Below are 19,860 nucleotides of genomic sequence, written 5' to 3'. Positions count from 1 at the left end.
GCTACTTAAAGGCCAACTTTGACCTCTGGCCTTTTCTTTCACCAGCCTTACTACCTACTTTTATTGTGAGCCTGGTAGTTAGCAAGTCCCACATGTGAATATTATGCCTGCTTGTTCCCGGAGAAAGCTAAGTTCTCAGAGGACAGCAGGCATATATTCTCACATCCCTCCTGCCTCCCCTTGGAGTTTTCATTTTAGCATTAGTACTGTACTGCTGGTCCTGCACTTGAGTGTCAGGTGGGACGGTACCCATGCGTTCGCAATGGGGGCACTGCCGCAAAGATTTAAAGTGACAATGCACTTGGCAGTGTCCGCACCAGGCTCCGTAGATGACATCATCCATATGTTAGAATATATGCCTGCTGGGACCTTTTATGTGAAGTCCACTGTAGTGCCCCCTAGGATGCCCCACTGCTCTGCTTGTTTTTGTGTGTTTTTCTTTTGCACTTTTTTTTTTTTTAATGTCTACCAAATGACCATTTATGAAGTTTTGAAACAAGAACTTGGACATTTTTCTGGTTTGAAAATGGTCATATTTGTGAATGGAGTTTTGGACATTTTTCACAAAATGTCCAAAATTGGATTTAGACATCATATCAAAAATGTCCCTCCACATCTGCTATCTAATTTATTAGTAAGATTAAGGAAGAATTTCTTTTCCGTGGTTGTGGTAAATCTTGCCTGGCATTAAATAAGCTATTTATTTATTTAATTTATTATTTTTTTATTTTTCTCCCACCTTTTTCAGTGGTAACTCAAGGTGAGTTATATTCAGGTACACTGGGTATTTCCCTGTCCCTGGAGCGCTCACAATCTAAGGGCCCTGTTTGCTAAGGCATGTTAGCATTTTTAACACACCTAAAATTAATGCATGCGCGAACCGTGTAGGCGCCTGTAGGCGTGTACACGGTTAACACATGTACATGGTTAACGTGTTAAAAATGCTAATGCGCCTATAATGCGGCTTAGTAAACAGGGCCCAAGTTTGTACCTGAGTCAGTTGAGGGTTAAATGACTTGCCCAAGATCACAAGGTGCAGCAGTGGGTTTTGAACAGGGCACCTCTGGATGTCAAGACCAGTTGTCTAACCACTAGGCCACTCGTCTTCTCCATATTTGCAAGATCTTCAGGATATCTAGATCCAAGCAAATAAAATGCATGATTTCTTTCAGTTTAACAATGCCCTAAACAGCTCAAGGCCATGACAACATAAATTATAAAATACAATTTATTTAAATATCAAAAGATAAAACATTATATAAGAGGACACATAAAAATATAAATCAAAGATGCTACCCATAAAGTAACCAGTGAAACTTTATATTCTGGGAAAGGCCTGTTCAAAAAAAACAAAACCAGACTTTAGGTTGCATACAAAAGTCCAGTTAAGAATTCATTGCTCATGAGTCACACTGAATTCCATTCCACAATGACAGAGCAATGCAAGAGAATAACTTTTCAGTGATACCACTCAATCACACATCTTTAGGACCAGGAAACTGTAACTGTAAAAGCAAATCCTGCAAAGGACTTGTGGATATGGTTTTCTCTATACTCTGACTTTCAGTAATTAATATATATTCACCAGCCATGCATAGCAAATTTTGAAGTTTAATATCTTAGGGGATTTCCAGATTTTTGACCTTTGGAGATCAAATTAGTCATGTTACTTGGCAGCTTAGTCCTTTTCCAGTATATAAAACCCTTTATTGTAGGGATTTAAAAAAGAAAAATAGTGTGTATGTACATCATTATGTTTTGTTGGACTATATATACAGTTCTGGCATCTAACAGTGTCCAGTGAGAATAAGTCATAGTGTCAGATATGAAATTCTGCGGAAGACTGTATAACACTACAGGACCAAGCAAACCATCAAAAATGCTGGGAAGTGTTTGTAATATGCTATATGTGAAAGTTGGCTTAAAACTGACAGATTCCTTCAGGGAAAGAGACCTTTTCAATAAAAGTGTAGTGCAATAAATGCAGTTTTGTACCTTTAAATATTTGGAAGATTTGATGTAAAATACTGTTTTACCATTTTCCAATGATCATGTCAAGTTTTTGTAATTTTATTTTATCTAACAGGTGCTCCAGGTATTATCTCTTCGCCTTATGCTGGGACTGCTGGATTTGCTCCCACCGTTAGCTTCCCTCAGGCTGCTGGTAGGTCTGATCATACCCAAAGCTAGTAATCCTGCTTTATAAATTGAAGCATCTTGTAGGAATCAACTGAGTTAGCAGCCTGTAATGTAAGACAGTTGATTTGAAAGCTAAATCAAACTGAGAGAATTGGACCAAATTAGCTTGGTTAGTGATTATTGTTTGGGCCTCTACTTTTGAGATCCTTTTTTCCAGATTATGTTACACTAGTAAAAAAAAAGCCTGTTTCTCATTGAAATGAAATGGGCACTAGCAAGGTAATGACCTTCTGCCATTAATGTTTTTAAGGGAAATGTTAGGAGAAATATACTCTGATGGTAATCTATATGGTCGGCCATCTATGTGGCCGGCACCGCAAAGAGCGGTCCTGAACTGTATTATCGAAAAAGATGGCCGACCATCTTTTGTTTCGATAATAAGGTTGGGGTCGGCCAAATGTCAGAGATGACCGGGTTGGAGATGGCCGGCATCGGTTTTCGCTGATAATGGAAACCGATGCCGGCCATCTCAAACCCGGCCAAATCCAAGGCATTTGGTTGTGGTAGGGGCCAGCATTTGTAGTGCACTGTCCGTACCTAGGAGTTCAACTTTTTTGAAAGTGAGTCCTGTCAGGCGGATTAAAGATTCTTCTCCCCTTCCGTTCTCTCCACTTGCCTCCTCCTTTGATGTCTGTCTACCTTGGAGTTCATTTTCAGAGAGTGGAAGAGAGAAATACACATGGAGGGGCATAATTGAATGGCGCCAGTCATCTATATGGCTGGCGCCGCAAAGAGCGATCCCGAACCGTATTATTGAAAAAGATGGCCAGCCATCTTTCGTTTCGATAATACTGTTGGGGCCAGCCAAATGTCAGAGATGGCCGGCATTGGTTTTCGCCAACAGTGGAAACCGATGCCGGCCATCTCAAACCTGGCCAAATCCAAGGCATTTGGTCGTGGTAGGGGCCAGCATTTGTAGTGCACTGTCCGTACCTCGGAGTTCAACTTTCTTGAAAGTGAGAGTCCTGTCAGGTGGTTTGTGTGCTTCCCGCCACCGTGGTCCTCTATTCTCTGGTCGTGGCGTTACTATGCAGCCTTCCCTTCCCTCCGAGGGCGGGGCAGTGAGACCGAGTGCGATCGCCTGTGGTTGGTCCCTTCTCCTTCTGACATCGCGTTACCATGCAGCCTTCCCTGCCCTCGGAGAGCGGGGCACCGACAGCGATTGCCTGTGGTTGGTCCCTTCTGACGTTGCGTTTCTTTCCCTGGCAACTATACAGAGTTCCCTCGAGGGCGGGGCAGTGATTGGGAGCGCGATTACGAACCCTACAAACACTACATGGCTTCATTGCCAAATCTTCCTCGGTGAAGACTGAAGCAAAGAATTAATTTAATCTCTCTGCTATGGCTTTGTCTTCCCTGATTTCCCCTTTAACCCCTCGGTCATGTAGCGGTTCAACCGCTTTTTTTTTTTTGCCGGCTTCTTTTAATATATCTTTAAAAAAATGTTTACGATGTGTTTTTGCCTCCAACACAATCTTTTTTTTTTTCAAAGTCCCTCTTTGCCTTCCTTACCAGCACTTTGCATTTCACTTGACATTCCTTATGCTGTTTCTTATTATTTTCAGTTGGTTCCTTCTTCCATTTTCTGAAGGATTTTCTTTTTTCTAATAGTTTCCTTCACCTCATGCCATGCCGGCTGTTGTTTGGCCTTCTTTCCTCCTTTTAATACATGTAATATATTCCTTGGACTTCCAGGATGGTATTTTTGAACAGCATCCATGCCTGATGTAAATTTTTGACCTTCACAGCTGCTCCTCTAAGTTTTTTTTTTTTTCACCATTCTTCTAATTTCATCATAGTCTCCTTTTGAAAGTTAAACGATTTCATGTGTGTTCTTTACTCCAAAGTCAATATCAAATCTTATCATATTATGATCACTGTTACCAAGCAGCCCCAGCACCTGATCTTGCGCTCCACTAAGGACCAGGTCTAGAATTTTTCCTTCTCTTGTTCGCTCCTGAACCAACTGCTCCATAAAGCAGTCCTTGATTTCATCAAAGAATTTTACCTCCCTGTCATGCCCTGATGTTACATTTACCCAGTCAATATTGGGGTAATTGAAATCGCCCATTATTATTGTGTTGCCCAGTTGGTTAGCCTCCCTAATTTCTGATAACATTTCTACATCTGTCTGTTCATCCTGGCCAGGTGGGCGATAGTACACACCTATTACTATCTTTTTTTTTTTTTTTTTCCCCTTTACACATGGAATTTCAATCTATAGGGATTCCAAGATGTGTTTTGTTTTCTGCAGAATTTTCACTATTTGATTCAAAGCCCTCTTTAACATACAGTGCTACCTCTCCATGAGTTGTATTCTGAAAGATAGTAATTGTTTCCTGTTTTGGGCAGTAGCTGGAGAAAAGTCTGGAAGAATTGTAATCCTGGAGCCTTGTGAATGGCTTGACATAGTTTTCACCTTAGAGAGGATATCCATAGCCGGAGGATGGCACGGAATCTTAAGAATGAATGGGCATGGCCCCTAAAAGAATCAGAGTGTCTCGTGGGTTTGAGGTATGTGTATTCTCCGAGGACAAGCAGGCTGCTTGTTCCCACTGATGGGTGACGTCCATGGCAGCCCCTCCAATCGGAATCTTCACTAGCAAAAGCCTTTGCTAGTCTTCGCGTGCCGATGCGCACTGCGCATGCGCGGCCGTCTTCCCGCCCGAAACCGGCTCGTGCCGGCCAGTCTTCTTTTGTACGCGCTCGGTACGGTCGTGTTACGCCGTTCGTGCCCCTTAAGTCGACCTCGCGCGTCTATTTTTGACTTTCGCTAACTAAAAAAAAAAAAAAAAAAAAGGGATTTCGGAAGAGGACCTTTTCGGTCTTTTTCCTTTTCCGCTATTTCCAGTTTTTGCCCCGGTAAGTTTTCTTTCGTCTTCGGGTAGGCCCTTTTCAGGCCTCGGGTCGAATTTTTTTCTTCCCCTCTTTTTAGTGCCTACCGCAATTACGAGTTTTGATCTCGCCGGCGTGATTTTTCCGCCCATGTCATTGAAGTCTCCTAGCGGCTTCAAGAAGTGCACCCAGTGCGCCCGGGTAATCTCGCTCACTGACAGGCACGTGTCGTTTCTTAAGTGTCTAGGGGCTGGGCACCGTCCGCAGGCCTGTAGTCTGTGCGCCCTTTTACAAAAGCGGACTCAGGTAGCGAGATTGGCCCAGTGGAACGTTTTGTTCTCGGGCTCTTAGTCGGCATCGGCACCGGGAGTATCGAGTGCATCGACGTCGACAGCGTCTAGACCTCCGTCCTCGGCCGCGACTGCATCGAGTGCATCGAGGCATCGACCCTCTGCATCGGGGCTGAGACATCGGAAGGCTGCGTCAGCGTCGGTGGTACCGGGACCTCCACTTCTGCTGGTGTCGTCGGACGGTGGTGCTTCGACTGGAGTGCAGGTGAGGGCTGTCCATTCCCCTGCTGGTGGCGGTGAGCCTTCGGGTGGGTCTCCCCCTACCCTGAGGGCTCCTGCGGTACAGCCCCCCCGAGACCGACCCTCTTCGGCCTCGGCCCCGAGGAAGCGACGGCTGGATTCTACGTCCTCGTCGGTGCCGGGAAGCTCCGGTGACATGCTTCGTCCCAAGAAGTCGAAGAAGCATCGACACCGGTCCCCTTCCCGTATCGGTACCGAGAGCTCTGGGTCGCCGAGGGAGTCGGCACCCAGTAGGCATCGGCACCGAGAGGACCGCTCACCCTCTGTTCAAGAGGTGTCGATGCGCTCCACTATGAACAGCCTCCACGCCCGGAACAGACTCTGACATCGACACCTGCATCGGCTTCCACGTCTTTCTCCACAGCCGCTTTGCACGAGAGTCTCCGGGCCGTTCTCCCAGAGATCCTGGGAGAGCTGTTGCGCCCTTCCCCTCCGGTACCGGGGGTGCTTGCGCCTCCGGTACCGTCGAGTGAGGCGTCGGCTGGCCCCTTGCCCGGGGTGAGGTCTCCGACATCGGTGCCGCGTGCGGTACCGACTGCGGTCGCCTCCCAGGAAGGCTCCCCGACGACGTCGGCGGAGGGAGCTTCGCCGGTGCGGGCGAGGGAGTCTACCTCTCGACGCTCCCACCGTGGCCGTGGTTCCACGGAGTCGAGCCGGGCACTGCTTCAGACACAGGTCCGTGAACTTGTGTCTGATACCGAAGGTGAGGCCTCGTGGGAGGAGGAGGAGGACATCAGGTATTTCTCTGACGAGGAGTCTGATGGCCTTCCTTCTGATCCCACTCCCTCCCCTGAAAGGCAGCTTTCTCCTCCCGAGAGTCTGTCTTTTGCGGCCTTTGTCCGGGAGATGTCTACGGCCATCCCCTTCCCGGTGGTTGTGGAGGACGAGCCCAGGGCTGAAATGTTTGAGCTCCTGCACTATCCTTCTCCACCTAAGGAAGCGTCCACAGTACCCATGCATCATGTCCTCAAAAAGACATTGCTGGTGAACTGGACCAAGCCACTAAGTAATCCCCACATTCCCAAGAAGATCGAGTCCCACTACCGGATCCATGGGGACCCAGAGCTGATGCGCACTCAGTTGCCTCACGACTCTGGAGTTGTGGATTTGGCCCTAAAGAAGGCTAAGAGTTCTAGGGAACATGCTTCGGCGCCCCCGGGCAAGGACTCTAGAACCTTAGACTCCTTTGGGAGGAAGGCCTACCATTCTTCTATGCTCGTGGCCAAAATCCAGTCTTACCAGCTCTACACGAGCATACACATGCGGAACAATGTGCGGCAGTTGGCGGGCTTGGTGGACAAGCTCCCCCCTGAGCAAGCCAAGCCTTTTCAGGAAGTGGTCAGGCAGCTGAAGGCGTGCAGAAAATTCCTGGCCAGAGGGGTGTATGACACCTTTGATGTTGCGTCCAGGGCCGCTGCTCAAGGTGTGGTGATGCGCAGACTCTCATGGCTGCGTGCCTCCGACCTGGAGAATAGGATCCAGCAGCGGATTGCGGACTCGCCTTGCCGTGCGGATAACATTTTTGGAGAGAAAGTTGAGCAGGTGGTAGAGCAGCTCCACCAGCGGGATACCGCTTTCGACAAGTTCTCCCGCCGGCAGCCTTCAGCTTCTACCTCTACAGGTAGACGATTTTTTTGGGGAAGGAAGACTGTTCCCTATTCTGGTAAGCGTAGGTACAATTCTCCTTCTCGACAGCCTGCGGCCCAGGCTAAGCCCCAGCACGCTCGCTCTCGTCAACAGCGTGCGCCTCAGCAAGGCTCCTCGGCTCCCCAGCAAAAGCAAGGGATGAGCTTTTGACTGGCTCCAGCAGAGCATAGCCGACATCCAAGTGTCAGTGCCGGGCGACCTGCCAGTCGGAGGGAGGTTGAAAGTTTTTCACCAAAGGTGGCCTCTCATAACCTCCGATCAGTGGGTTCTTCAAATAGTCCGGCAAGGATACACCCTCAATTTGGCCTCCAAACCTCCAAATTGTCCACCGGGAGCTCAGTCTTACAGCTTCCAACACAAGCAGGTACTTGCAGAGGAACTCTCCGCCCTTCTCAGCGCCAATGCGGTCGAGCCCGTGCCATCCGGGCAGGAAGGGCTGGGATTCTATTCCAGGTACTTCCTTGTGGAAAAGAAAACGGGGGGGATGCGTCCCATCCTTGACCTAAGGGTCCTGAACAAATATCTGGTCAAAGAAAAGTTCAGGATGCTTTCCCTGGGCACCCTTCTCCCCATGATTCAGGAAAACGATTGGCTATGCTCTCTGGACTTGAAGGACGCCTACACGCACATCCCGATACTGCCAGCTCACAGACAGTATCTGCGATTTCAGCTGGGCACACGTCACTTCCAGTACTGTGTGCTACCCTTTGGGCTCGCCTCTGCGCCCAGAGTGTTCACGAAGTGCTTGGCTGTGGTAGCAGCGGCACTTCGCAGACTGGGAGTGCATGTGTTCCCTTATCTCGACGATTGGCTGGTGAAGAACACATCCGAGGCAGGAGCTCTACAGTCCATGCAGATGACTATTAGCCTTCTGGAGCTTATTGGGGTTTGTGATAAATTATCCAAAGTCCCATCTTCTCCCAGTGCAGAGACTCGAATTCATAGGAGCTCTGCTGGATTCTCGGACGGCTCGTGCCTATCTCCCAGAGGCGAGAGCTAACAACTTGTTGTCCCTCGTCTCGCGGGTGCGAGCGTCTCAGCAGATCACAGCTCGGCAGATGTTGAGATTGCTGGGCCACATGGCCTCCACAGTTCATGTGACTCCCATGGCCCGCCTTCACATGAGATCTGCTCAATGGACCCTAGCTTCCCAGTGGTTTCAGGCTGCTGGGGATCTAGAAGACGTGATCCACCTGTCCACAAGTTTTCTCAAATCCCTGTATTGGTGGACAATTTGGTCCAATTTGACTCTGGGACGTCCTTTCCAAATTCCTCAGCCACAAAAAGTGCTGACTACGGATGCGTCTCTCCTGGGGTGGGGAGCTCATGTCGATGGGCTTCACACCCAAGGAAGCTGGCCCCTCCAGGAACGCGATCTGCAGATCAATCTTCTGGAGTTGCGAGCGGTCTGGAACGCTCTGAAGGCTTTCAGAGATCGGCTGTCCCACCAAATTATCCAAATTCAGACAGACAACCAGGTTGCCATGTATTATGCCATGTATTACATCAACAAGCAGGGGGGCACCGGATCTTGCCCCCTGTGTCAGGAAGCCGTCAGCATGTGGCTCTGGGCTCGCCGTCACGGCATGGTGCTCCAAGCCACATACCTGGCAGGCGTAAACAACAGTCTGGCCGACAGGTTGAGCAGGATCATGCAACCTCACGAGTGGTCGCTCAACTCCCGAGTGGTGCGACAGATCTTCCAAGCGTGGGGCACCCCCTTGGTAGATCTCTTCGCATCTCGAGCCAACCACAAGGTCCCTCAGTTCTGTTCCAGGCTTCAGGCCCACGGCAGACTGGCATCGGATGCCTTCCTCCTGGACTGGGGGGGAAGGTCTACTGTATGCTTATCCTCCCATACGTCTGGTGGGGAAGACTTTGTTGAAACTCAAGCAAGACCGAGGCACCATGATTCTGATTGCTCCCTTTTGGCCGCGTCAGATCTGGTTCCCTCTTCTTCTGGAGTTATCTTCCGAAGAACCGTGGAGATTGGTGTGTTTTCTGACCCTCATCACACAGAACGAAGGGGCGCTTCTGCATCCCAGCCTCCGGTCCCTGGCTCTCACGGCCTGGATGTTGAGAGTGTAGACTTTGCCTCTTTGGGTCTGTCAGAGGGTGTCTCCCGTGTCTTGCTTGCTTCCAGAAAAGATTCCACTAAGAGGAGTTACTTCTTTTTATGGAGGAGGTTTGCCGTCTGGTGTGACAGCAAGGCCTTAGATCCTCGCTCCTGTCCTACACAGACCCTGCTTGAATACCTTCTGCACTTGTCTGAGTCTGGTCTCAAGACCAACTCTGTAAGGGTTCACCTTAGTGCAATCAGTGCATACCATTACCGTGTGGAAGGTAAGCCGATCTCAGGACAGCCTTTAGTTGTTCGCTTCATGAGAGGTTTGCTTTTGTCAAAGCCCCCCGTCAAACCTCCTACAGTGTCATGGGATCTCAATGTCGTTCTCACCCAGCTGATGAAACCTCCTTTTGAGCCACTGAACTCCTGCCATCTGAAGTACTTGACCTGGAAGGTCATTTTCTTGGTGGCAGTTACTTCAGCTCGTAGAGTCAGTGAGCTTCAGGCCCTGGTAGCCCAGGCTCCTTACACCAAATTTCATCATAACAGAGTAGTCCTCCGCACTCACCCTAAGTTCTTGCCGAAGGTTGTGTCTGAGTTCCATCTGAACCAGTCAATTGTCTTGCCAACATTCTTTCCCCGTCCTCATTCCTGCCCTGCTGAACGTCAGCTGCACACATTGGACTGCAAGAGAGCATTGGCCTTCTATCTGGAGCGGACGCAGCCCAACAGACAGTCCGCCCAATTGTTTGTTTCTTTTGATCCCAACAGGAGGGGAGTGGCTGTGGGGAAACGCACCATATCCAATTGGCTAGCAGATTGCATTTCCTTCACTTATGCCCAGGCTGGGCTGGCTCTTGAGGGTCATGTCACGGCTCATAATGTTAGAGCCATGGCAGCGTCGGTAGCCCACTTGAAGTCAGCCACTATTGAAGAGATTTGCAAAGCTGCAACGTGGTCATCTGTCCACACATTCACATCTCATTACTGCCTGCAGCAGGATACCCGACGTGACAGTCGGTTCGGGCAGTCAGTGCTTCAGAATCTGTTCGGGGTTTAGAATCCAACTCCACCCCCCTAGGCCCATGTTTATTCTGTTCCAGGCTGCACTCTCAGTTAGTTGGATAAATTGTTAGGTCAATCTCAGTTATGTCCTCGCTGTTGCGAGGCCCAATTGACCATGTTTGTTGTTTTGAGTGAGCCTGGGGGCTAGGGATACCCCATCAGTGGGAACAAGCAGCCTGCTTGTCCTCGGAGAAAGCGAATGCTACATACCTGTAGAAGGTATTCTCCGAGGACAGCAGGCTGATTGTTCTCACAAACCCGCCCGCCTCCCCTTTGGAGTTGTGTCTTCCCTTCTCTTTGTCTTGCTACATATGAGACTGGCTGGCACGAGCCGGTTTCGGGCGGGAAGACGGCCGCGCATGCGCATCGGCGCGCGAGGACTAGCAAAGGCTTTTGCTAGTGAAGATTCTGATTGGAGGGGCTGCCGTGGACGTCACCCATCAATGGGAACAATCAGCCTGCTGTCCTCGGAGAATACCTTCTACAGGTATGTAGCATTCGCTTTCTACCTCAATGGATGCTGGAACTGTAGGCCCAAAATATTAGGGAGCCATTGCTCTTTAAATATAAGTGGGTTGGATCCTTCCATTCTTTCTTGGAGACCTGAGATGTGCAAGTTGTTCCGATGATTGTGATTATGTTCTAAATCAAACTGGATATGGTCTACCAGTTTGCCTTGTTGCCTCAAGCCGAGTAACTCATTTTCTAAAGTTAGGATCTTACCATCCAGTATTCCTTGTTCACCCAAAGCCTGTACCTTCATGCTTAGAATTGCCAGGTCCGATTTGTGGTTGGTGACCTGCTGTGCACTACCTTGCATTAGCAGCTTGATCTGGCTGAGTTCAGCAAGGAACAGCTCCAGAAATTCCGACATATCCCACGACATGGCCATTTTGATAGGCGTCGACCAGTCTTGTTTGGATGTTTTGCTCTGGCTACAGGAGGAAAGATGACATCAGTTTTCTTTTCTTTAGAGCCAAACATCTTATGTAGGGAGACAGAATTTAAGGGTCACAGAAGCAACTATCTGCAAATATGGAGTGTAAAAATTGTCAGTGCATCTCCCCAAACTGGAAGTTTAAAAGCTTCTATTAGAAACTGGGGAGTGTCTGCCCCTGACTCCTTCGGATAATGTCACCCACAGGTGAGAGATGTGTCCTGCTGTCCTTGGAGAACATCTGCTACAGGTAAGTAACTTAGCATTCTCCGAAGACAAGCAGGCTGATATTCTCACAAGTGGGGTGACGTCACGTCGGCCCCAGAGGATTTCAAAGCAAAATCTAAAAATCTCTTTTACGACGTTCCATCGCACGAGCGATCGCACTGCGCATGTGCGCACACATCTTCCCGCTCGCTGTGCGGACACGCCCCTCAGTTCTTCTTTTTCCGCGTCTGAGGAGACACGGAGTTCGTTAGTGCTTCGTGTTTTCTTCAGGTCCTCGGAGTTAAATCTCTTTTTTATTTTACCCTTTTGGGTGTTCTTTATTTTTTCATTTGTACTTTCTCATGGCAGGCTCATTGTGGCTTACATATACAGGTACTTTTTGTACCTGGGGCAAGGAAAGGTTAAGTATTTGCCAGAGTCACAAGGGGCTGTGTCTGAAATGAGAATCAAAACTTATAAGTTTTTCTTTATAAGTTTCTTTTTTTCTTTTTTCTTATTAAACAAGAGTGTGCTGGTAAATTGTTATCTGTGGGCTCTCTCTCGCCAGCAAAGTAAAACAAGCCCACATTTTAGGATCCATTTGTTAAAGTCCCAAAATTCTTTAATTCTTAACAAATGGCTCTTGAGAGCTGTGAGAGCCTGTTCCAGCACACCACTGTCTTTAAACCTTGTACCCGCTGCAACCGGATGCATCGAGTGAGTCTCCACACGCCTCAGCGCTTCCTGCTTTGCAGGTCATTCGGGCGCATCGGCGGATGTGTCTTGGGCCGGATCATCTCCCTGAGAAGTGCAAGTAGTGTCTCAAAGACGAGACGTATGCTACTTGCCAGGGATGCCCAAAGAAGATCAATTTTTGAGTCCGATAGAGACCAATGCACGTTGGGTACAGTGATGCATCGAGTGGGTCTGCTGACGAAGGTTGCATCCCTCCTGGCTATCCAACCAAATTATTTTAATTCAACCAAACAATCGGGTTGTAATGTACTCGATAACAAAGGAGTACTGGATCTTGCCCTCTGAGTCAGGATGCCATGCAGATGTAGCGGTGGGCCCGCCAACGCGGCATGTTTTCTCCAAGCAACTTATCTAGTTGGCGTAAACAGCAGTCTGGCCGACAGGCTGAGCAGGATAATGCTACAGTCATGGTTGTTGAGCATGGCTGTAGCTCGAGAGATCTTCCGGAAGTGAGATACCCCCTCAGTGGATCTTTTGATACTTAGTCCAATCACAAAGTCCCTCAGTTCTATTCCAGGCTGCAGGTTCACGGCAGGCTAGCATCGGATGCCTTTCTCCTTCATTGGGGAATAGGCTTTCTGTATGCGTATCCTCCTATACCTCTGGTGGAAAAGACTTTGCTGATTCTCAAGCAAAATTGTGGAGCCATGATTCTGATAGCTCCCTTCTAGCCGCGTCAGATATGGTTCCCTCTTCTTCTGGAGTTGGAATGTTTTCCAGCTCTCATTACGCAGAACGAGGGGGCACTTCTACATCCCAACCTCCAATCTCTGGCTCACACGGTCTGGATGTTGATAGTGTGGGTTTCGTTGAGTCTTCCAGAGAGTGTCTCCCGAGTCTTGCTTGCTTCCAGAAAAGATTCCACAAAGAGGTGTTATTCTTTTTCGCGATGGCATCGATAGAGCGTCTTTCTCCTCCTGGGCCCGCCCCTGTCTGACGTCAGGAGGAGAAAGACGCTCTATCGCGAAGGCAGGCATCAGCTGATTCAGCGTTCTTCTTGCCCGTGCAGCGCCTTCGGACAGAGGAGAGAGGCGCTGCACGGGCCTGGTAAGAGGGAGGGGGGCCCGATGGAGAAGGGGAATGGCGGCGACGATCCCCAAAGGGGGCGGGGCACAGACGGAGGATGTCGGGAGGCGGAGCTGAGAGTAGTGAGGAAGGGAGGGGGGCAGGGGCTTCTACAAGTTTGCTTTTTCGGGGTGGGGGAGCAGCGGAAAGTGGGGAGCAGCGGGGGGGGGGCAAGGCCGTCCGTACAGGACGCTCCTGATGAGCGCCCTTGCCCCCTCCCGATCCTTTTTTATTTTTATTTTTTTATGTGTTTTCTGAGGTCCTTTGGACCAATCACAGCGCTTTTAGCTCTGCTAATGCGCTGGGATTGGCTCAAAGTTTGTTTATTTTTTCACTTAACACTTTTTCCTGCCACGGAGCTGTCCAGACCTCTCGTTAGTTTTCCTGCCTTTTTCCTGCGTAAAGGCAATCGGAAAAGGTTAGTGCATGTCGTTTCAATGGGGTTTTCACACTAATTGCTCATCTCCATTCCGTTTTCGTTAGCTGCTACTACCGTCGAAAAATAGGCTTTAGTGCATGGAAAGGATCGGAAATTCTTCCCCGAGGGCTCATTTAACGATGAAAAACGTTTAGTGCATCTGCCTCTTAGTTTTGGTTGTTTGTATTTTTAAATACATGTTTTTATATAATTGTATTTCATTTAATGTACGATTGTTTTGGTTAATGATGTAATCTGCATGGTACATTTTACCAAACTGAAAAGGTAGAATATAAGTTTCTTATTAACTACAATTAAAACCCAAGTGGATGTGGCAGTACAAGGACAGATGTGGGAATCCTTAATCTATCAATACAGGTCAGACAGAACTGAGGCAATCCCATTTACACTATTCATAAGCTTTTCCTAACAAGTCTTAACACCCACTTTGTAAATCTACTCCCAGCAAGTAATTTACACTAACGCAGTATAGTTTAGATGCTGATAATTATTTGTTTTGTATGTGTGCTGATCAGTTTAACTGCAGAGAATACATTAATAAAGGAGGCCAAGCTGATTAAATATTTTAGCAACAGAATCTTAAGCGCATTTAACATTATACCATAAAACAAATTGATTATTTACCCGTTTCCCCTTCCTGCATTAATGTGCTCTGAGAGCTAGTTGATCCAAGACACACAGGGAAGCATGTAATCAAAGATCACAAATGTTATGAAAAATTAGAAAAAATGGGCTTGATTGATTAGCTCTTCCTACCCCTGTCTGGTAGTGCTTAATACTTCCTTTTTTACTCCCTTTAAACAGGTATTTGTGATTTGGTTTTCAGGTCTTTCAGTCTCAGCTGTTCCCGGAGCTCTTGCCCCACTTGCAATTACTGGGCGTATGGCAATTCCAGGCATAGCTGGCAACCCAGGAAACACTGTTCTGCTCGTCAGCAACCTTAACCCTGATGTAAGTGTAGAGTGGTTTCTGATATTAAGATGTAGCTTGAAATAGAAGTGCTTTAAGGTTCTATCATCCTCTTTTTAATAAATGATGGTACAGTTGTATATCAGATTTTAGGCATTTTTGGTCAAATTGTGATTTAATGAATCCCTAAGTGAACAAAAGTTGACATAACATGGTAAAAAGTTAAATTCAACATTTGCTCATCTCCAGGTTACTTTGGCTGTACACCACCTTGGGTGAATTTCTTCCAAAAGGCAGTAAAATAAATATCTTTAATATTTTTAACATGGAATTGTTACTTTGCTGGTTTTAGCACATTGTAAATTTGGCATGTGCAAATTTTTGTGAGAGACTGCAAGAAGACCTTAGTAGACCGGAAGATGGGGCATCCAAATGGTAGATGAAATTTAATTTGAGCAACTACAAAGTGATGCGTGTAGGGAAGAGCAACCCAAACTATAGCTACATGATGCAGGGTTCCGCATTAGGAATTACCATTCAGGAAAAGGATATAGGTATCATTGTTGAGGTACGTTGAAATCCTCTGCTTAGTGTGCCGCAGAGGCCAAGAAGGCAAATAGAGTGTTATGAATTATTAGGAAAGGAATGGAGAATAAAACAGAATATTATAATGCCTCTACATCGCTCCATGGTGTGACTGCACCTTGAATATTGTCTGCAGTTGTGGTCACCACATCTCAAAATACAGCTGAATTAGAAAAGGTGCAGAGAACGATAAAAGAGAACGGAATAATACCCCCTGCCCCCCCCCCCCAAATGAAGAAAGTCTAAAGATATTAAAGCTTTAGAAGAAATGGCTGAAGGGAGATATAAGAGGTTTGTAAAACAGAGTGGAGTGGAAGAGGTAGACATGAATAATTTATTTGTCCAAATGTAGAAGGGGCATGGAGTGAAGTTACTAAGTAGTATATTTAAAACAAATTGGCAAAAAAATGTCTTCACTCAACATGTAATTAAGTTCTGGAATTTTTCTAGAGAATGTGGTAAAAGCTGTTGGCTTAGCAGGGTTTTAAAAATAGTTGGACAGCTTTCTGGAGGAATTGTCCATAAACTGTTACGGTGGACTTGGGGAAAATCCTCTGTTTATTCCTGAGATAAGTAGCATAGAATCTATTTACTCTTTTGGAATCCTGCCAGGTGCTTGTGACCTGGATTGGTCACTGTTGGAAGCAGGATACTGTACTTGATGGACCTTATATGTTTTTGTATGTTTGAATTTTTGTTTGTGAGAAAAATGTTTATTTTATGATTTTATATATGTACTAGCAGTTGAGCCCGTAAAAACGGGCTGGTATTGGGGTTTTCCTTCCTTCCCCCTCCCTCCCCGCGAGGTCGCCACCGCTACCGTTCCCCCCCCCCCCCCCCCCCCCCCCCCCCCCCCCGGAGTCGCCGCCATCCCTCCACCCGGCCTGGGCCCTCTCTCTCTCCGCTACTAAACTTACACATCCATTCGCCGGAATGCAGCACGCACATCAGCTGAGCTGCCGTCGGCCCTTCCTTCTCTGCCTGTGTCCCGCCCTCCTGTGACATAATGTCAGCGAGGGCGGGACACAGGCAGGGAAGGAAGGCCGATGGCAGCTCAGCTGATGTGCGTGCTGCGTTCCGGCGAATGGATGTGTAAGTTTAGTAGCGGAGAGAGAGAGGGCCCGGGCCGGGTGTGTGGGGGGGTAACGGTAGCGGTGACCTCGGGTGGGCGGGTGCGGTATCAACCTCGGCGGCGCAGTTTCCCTCTCTGTCCCGCCCTCGTCATCACGTATTGACGCGGGGGTGGGACAGAGAGGGAAGTCTCTACTGCGCATTTGCGAGTGAGTCGGTCACTCGCCGTTTATATGTTTGATATTTTGTTAACTGCCAAGAACTTTTGGGTTGTGTGTTATAAGTTTTTGAACAAATAAATAAAATTCCTCCAGTTGATTCATTATCATTGTTGTTATGATTATTTTGAAAATTTGTTAAGGCCCAAAAAGTTGGTGAACTTATTAGGTCTTCAATTTAGTCAATTTCAATTTCATAGTAGAACAAGTACTCTGATCTAGTGTCTTAGGTTATTAGTGTTCTTTCTACTTTCAACAACCTGGGCTTCTCTAAGCAGCCATCTGAGCATCTGGAAATGAAAATTTGCTCTTAAAAGGTAATGGGAGGCTTTATCCGCTTCCATCTAGCAATTTAAACTGTCAGAAACATTGGTAGAAAAAAAGCCTTAACTTTTGGATCAAAGTGTTTTGGACTGATGAAACGATAATTGAATTGCATGACCAGAACCACACAACATTTGAAGAAAAAAGTTCAAGGGATTTGCAGAAAAATACCTACCAACCATTAACCATGGGAGTAGAGCTAGTATGTTTTAGGGGTCTATGCTGGGACTGCTGCTTTTTAACATATTTATAAATGATCTAGAGATAGGAGTAATTAGTGAGGTAATTAAATTTGCTGATGACACAAAGTTATTCAAAGTTGTTAAATCGCAAGAGGACCTTATGACACTGGGAGACTGGGCATCTAAATGGCAGATGACGTTTAATGTGAGCAAGTGCAAAGTGATGCATGTGTGAAACAGGAACCCAAATTATAGCTACATAATGCAAGGTTCTACATTAGGAGTCACCGACCAGGAATAGGATCTAGACATCATTGATGATACATTGAAACCCTCTGCTCAGCGGATGATGGCAGCTAAAAAAGCAAATAGAATGTTAGGTATTATTCTCTGAGGACAAGCAGGCTTGCATATTCTCACATATGAGTAGGCGCCAATCCGCGTCGCCCAGTCCAGTATTTATGCCAAAGTAAAAAAAAATTAGAGCTTTGTGAAGTGTGAGCCTTGCTCAACCGTGGCTTTCCGCCCATCTTGTGAAAGCAGTCTCCTCAGTTCTTTTCTTTCTGCATGAGGAGCACCTGCGGTTTTTTTGGTCCTTTTTCTCACGCGCCCGGTTCAGAGAGCTTTTGAGTGCCTTATGGCTGTTTTCTTTTAATTTTTTTATTGTGGGTTTCTTATTTTGTACCTTTAAAACCTGTCCTTTATTTTATTGGCAAGTATTGCCTAAGTTCAAGTTTTCTTTCTTTTTCAACGTCACTGGCCATTTTTAGGCCCTGACTCTGGTCAGGTTCTTCCCTTCTTTTTTCATGCCTTTACCCTTTTTTCAGGCACCATTGAGTCATTTGATTTGGCCGGCAAGGTCTTCCCGTCCATGTCCACGAAGACTCCCAGTGGCTTCAAGCGCTGTACCCGGTACAATCGAACCATCTCAGGGAATGACACCCGTTCTTGGTGTCTGCAGTGTCTTGGGCCTGACCATAGCCCTGCTAACTGTGTTCTCTGTCTACATGTAAAGAAGATGACCCAGATTTCCTGAGAAGATTTTTGAAGCCAGGTCCGGTTCCTCAGCGTCTGCACCAATGTCGAGCATCGCAGAGGCATCAGGAGCTTCTGTAGGCATGGCTGCTTCAAGACCTTTACCCACTGGGAGCAGTGAAGCGTTGAGTGGGCCTCCACCTGTCTCGAGGTCTCCTGCATTGCAGGCCCCCCAGGACTGTCCATTGGATTTGACGTCGGTACCGAGGAGCCTGGGTGATGTGCTTCAGGCAAAGGCCAAGAAGCATCGTCATCGGTCAAACTCTATACATGGTGCTGGGAGCTCCGGGACATCGAAGGATTCAGCACCCGAGAAGCATCTGCACCAGGAGGACCGCTGTCCCTCCAAACAGGAGGTGCCCCTGTGACAGTCTCCAAGCAGCCGAGATCCTGCTCTCGTATTGTCCCCAGCAGTTGTGCAACCTGCGCCCTAACCAGCATCCAAGCTTTTCCCGTTGTCAGCCCTTGATGAGCACATTCGGCCTTGCTCCCTGAGATGCTGGATGGCCTTATGCAGCAATGTGCATCAGTATCGGGGGTGCTTGCTGTTGGATTATTTGTAGTAAATAATTAGCAGATTTTATACACACAGCTTCAGCTTTAGAAATGTTAATTTCTTTTCTTCATCTCTCTCACATACACCCCAGAATAATTCACTGCTGAGTCACTTTAAAGTTGAAGTAACAAAACATCTGTTTACTCACAGTTTGTAGTTTGATTGATATTCAGGCAGGCTTATATAACCATAATACTATACATTTGGATTATCAGCACTTTCCATATGCTTAGATGGTAATGGATGCTCACACCATAGATCCTCAGGTTAGGAGAGATCATGAGCTCCATGTGCTGTGCCTAACCACCCCCACAGGAAGTTGCATGGGTGTGACCTCTCTAGGTAATTCACATCAGAGGTCACAGAGTAATCATAGAGACAAAATTGCTGACAGACAATGCATGTAAAATACAATACATTATTCCAACACTTGCGCCTGGCATACCTTCCACTGTTGGCGTGGGAAGGTGTAGGAGATGTGGAAATACTGTGGTCCAAGCTAAAGGCTGCTTTATATATATGGCGACTGATCTTTATGTGAGGAGAGTAAACAAAAACAAGAAAAGCAGGAAGCCTATATGGTTCTCCAAACAAGTACCTGAAAAAATAAGAGCAAAAGAGGCTTTGTTCAAGAAATACAAAAGAACGCAACGAGAAGATCATGGAAAAGATTATCAGATTAAATTTAAAGAAGCAAAGAGGGAAATACGGCTAGCGAAAGCATGAGCGGAAGAAAAAATGTCTAAAGATGTAAAGAGAGGTGATGACCTTTTTCAGTTATATTGGAGAAAGGCAAAAAGATATGAATGGAATTACGAAACTGAAAGATGAGCATGGCTATGTGTAGAGTGATGAAGATAAAGCGAACGTTCTAAACAATTAATTCTCTTCTGTGTTCACGGCGTAAAATCCTGGAGAAGGACCACGGTTGGCTGCCAAAGGAACATCTGGGAATGGAGTGGATACTGCGCCGTTTACGGAAGAAAGAGTTTATAAACAGCTTGAGAAGGTGGACAAAACTAAGGGGCCAGATGGGATACGTTCCAGGATACTGAGGGAGCTCAGAGAGATCCTGGCGGACCTCTTAAAGATTTATTTAATAGATCTTTAGAGACAGGAGAGGTACTGCGAAACTGAAGACGAGCGGATGTGGTCCCTCTCCACAAAAGTGGAGA

At 47.1% G+C, this 19,860-nt stretch overlaps 1 protein-coding gene across 2 annotated transcripts in view; it reads left to right on the top strand.

The window, feature by feature from the left end:
- Nucleotides 1-19,860, top strand: part of LOC115463176 (polypyrimidine tract-binding protein 3-like) — a 224,109-nt gene that overhangs the window by 118,639 nt on the left and 85,610 nt on the right. For both annotated transcript variants that reach the window (XM_030193442.1, XM_030193441.1), the window contains exons 8-9: nt 2,087-2,164; nt 14,632-14,756. In XM_030193442.1, coding sequence (XP_030049302.1) covers nt 2,087-2,164; nt 14,632-14,756 — 203 coding nt within the window. The remainder of the gene's footprint in view (nt 1-2,086; nt 2,165-14,631; nt 14,757-19,860) is intronic.

Source organism: Microcaecilia unicolor, chromosome 2 (genome assembly GCF_901765095.1).
Source record: "Microcaecilia unicolor chromosome 2, aMicUni1.1, whole genome shotgun sequence".
In the NCBI taxonomy this organism is placed as follows: domain Eukaryota; kingdom Metazoa; phylum Chordata; class Amphibia; order Gymnophiona; family Siphonopidae; genus Microcaecilia; species Microcaecilia unicolor.
The sequence above is the reverse complement of the archived record's forward strand: the minus strand, read 5'-3'. Positions and strand labels throughout refer to the sequence as shown.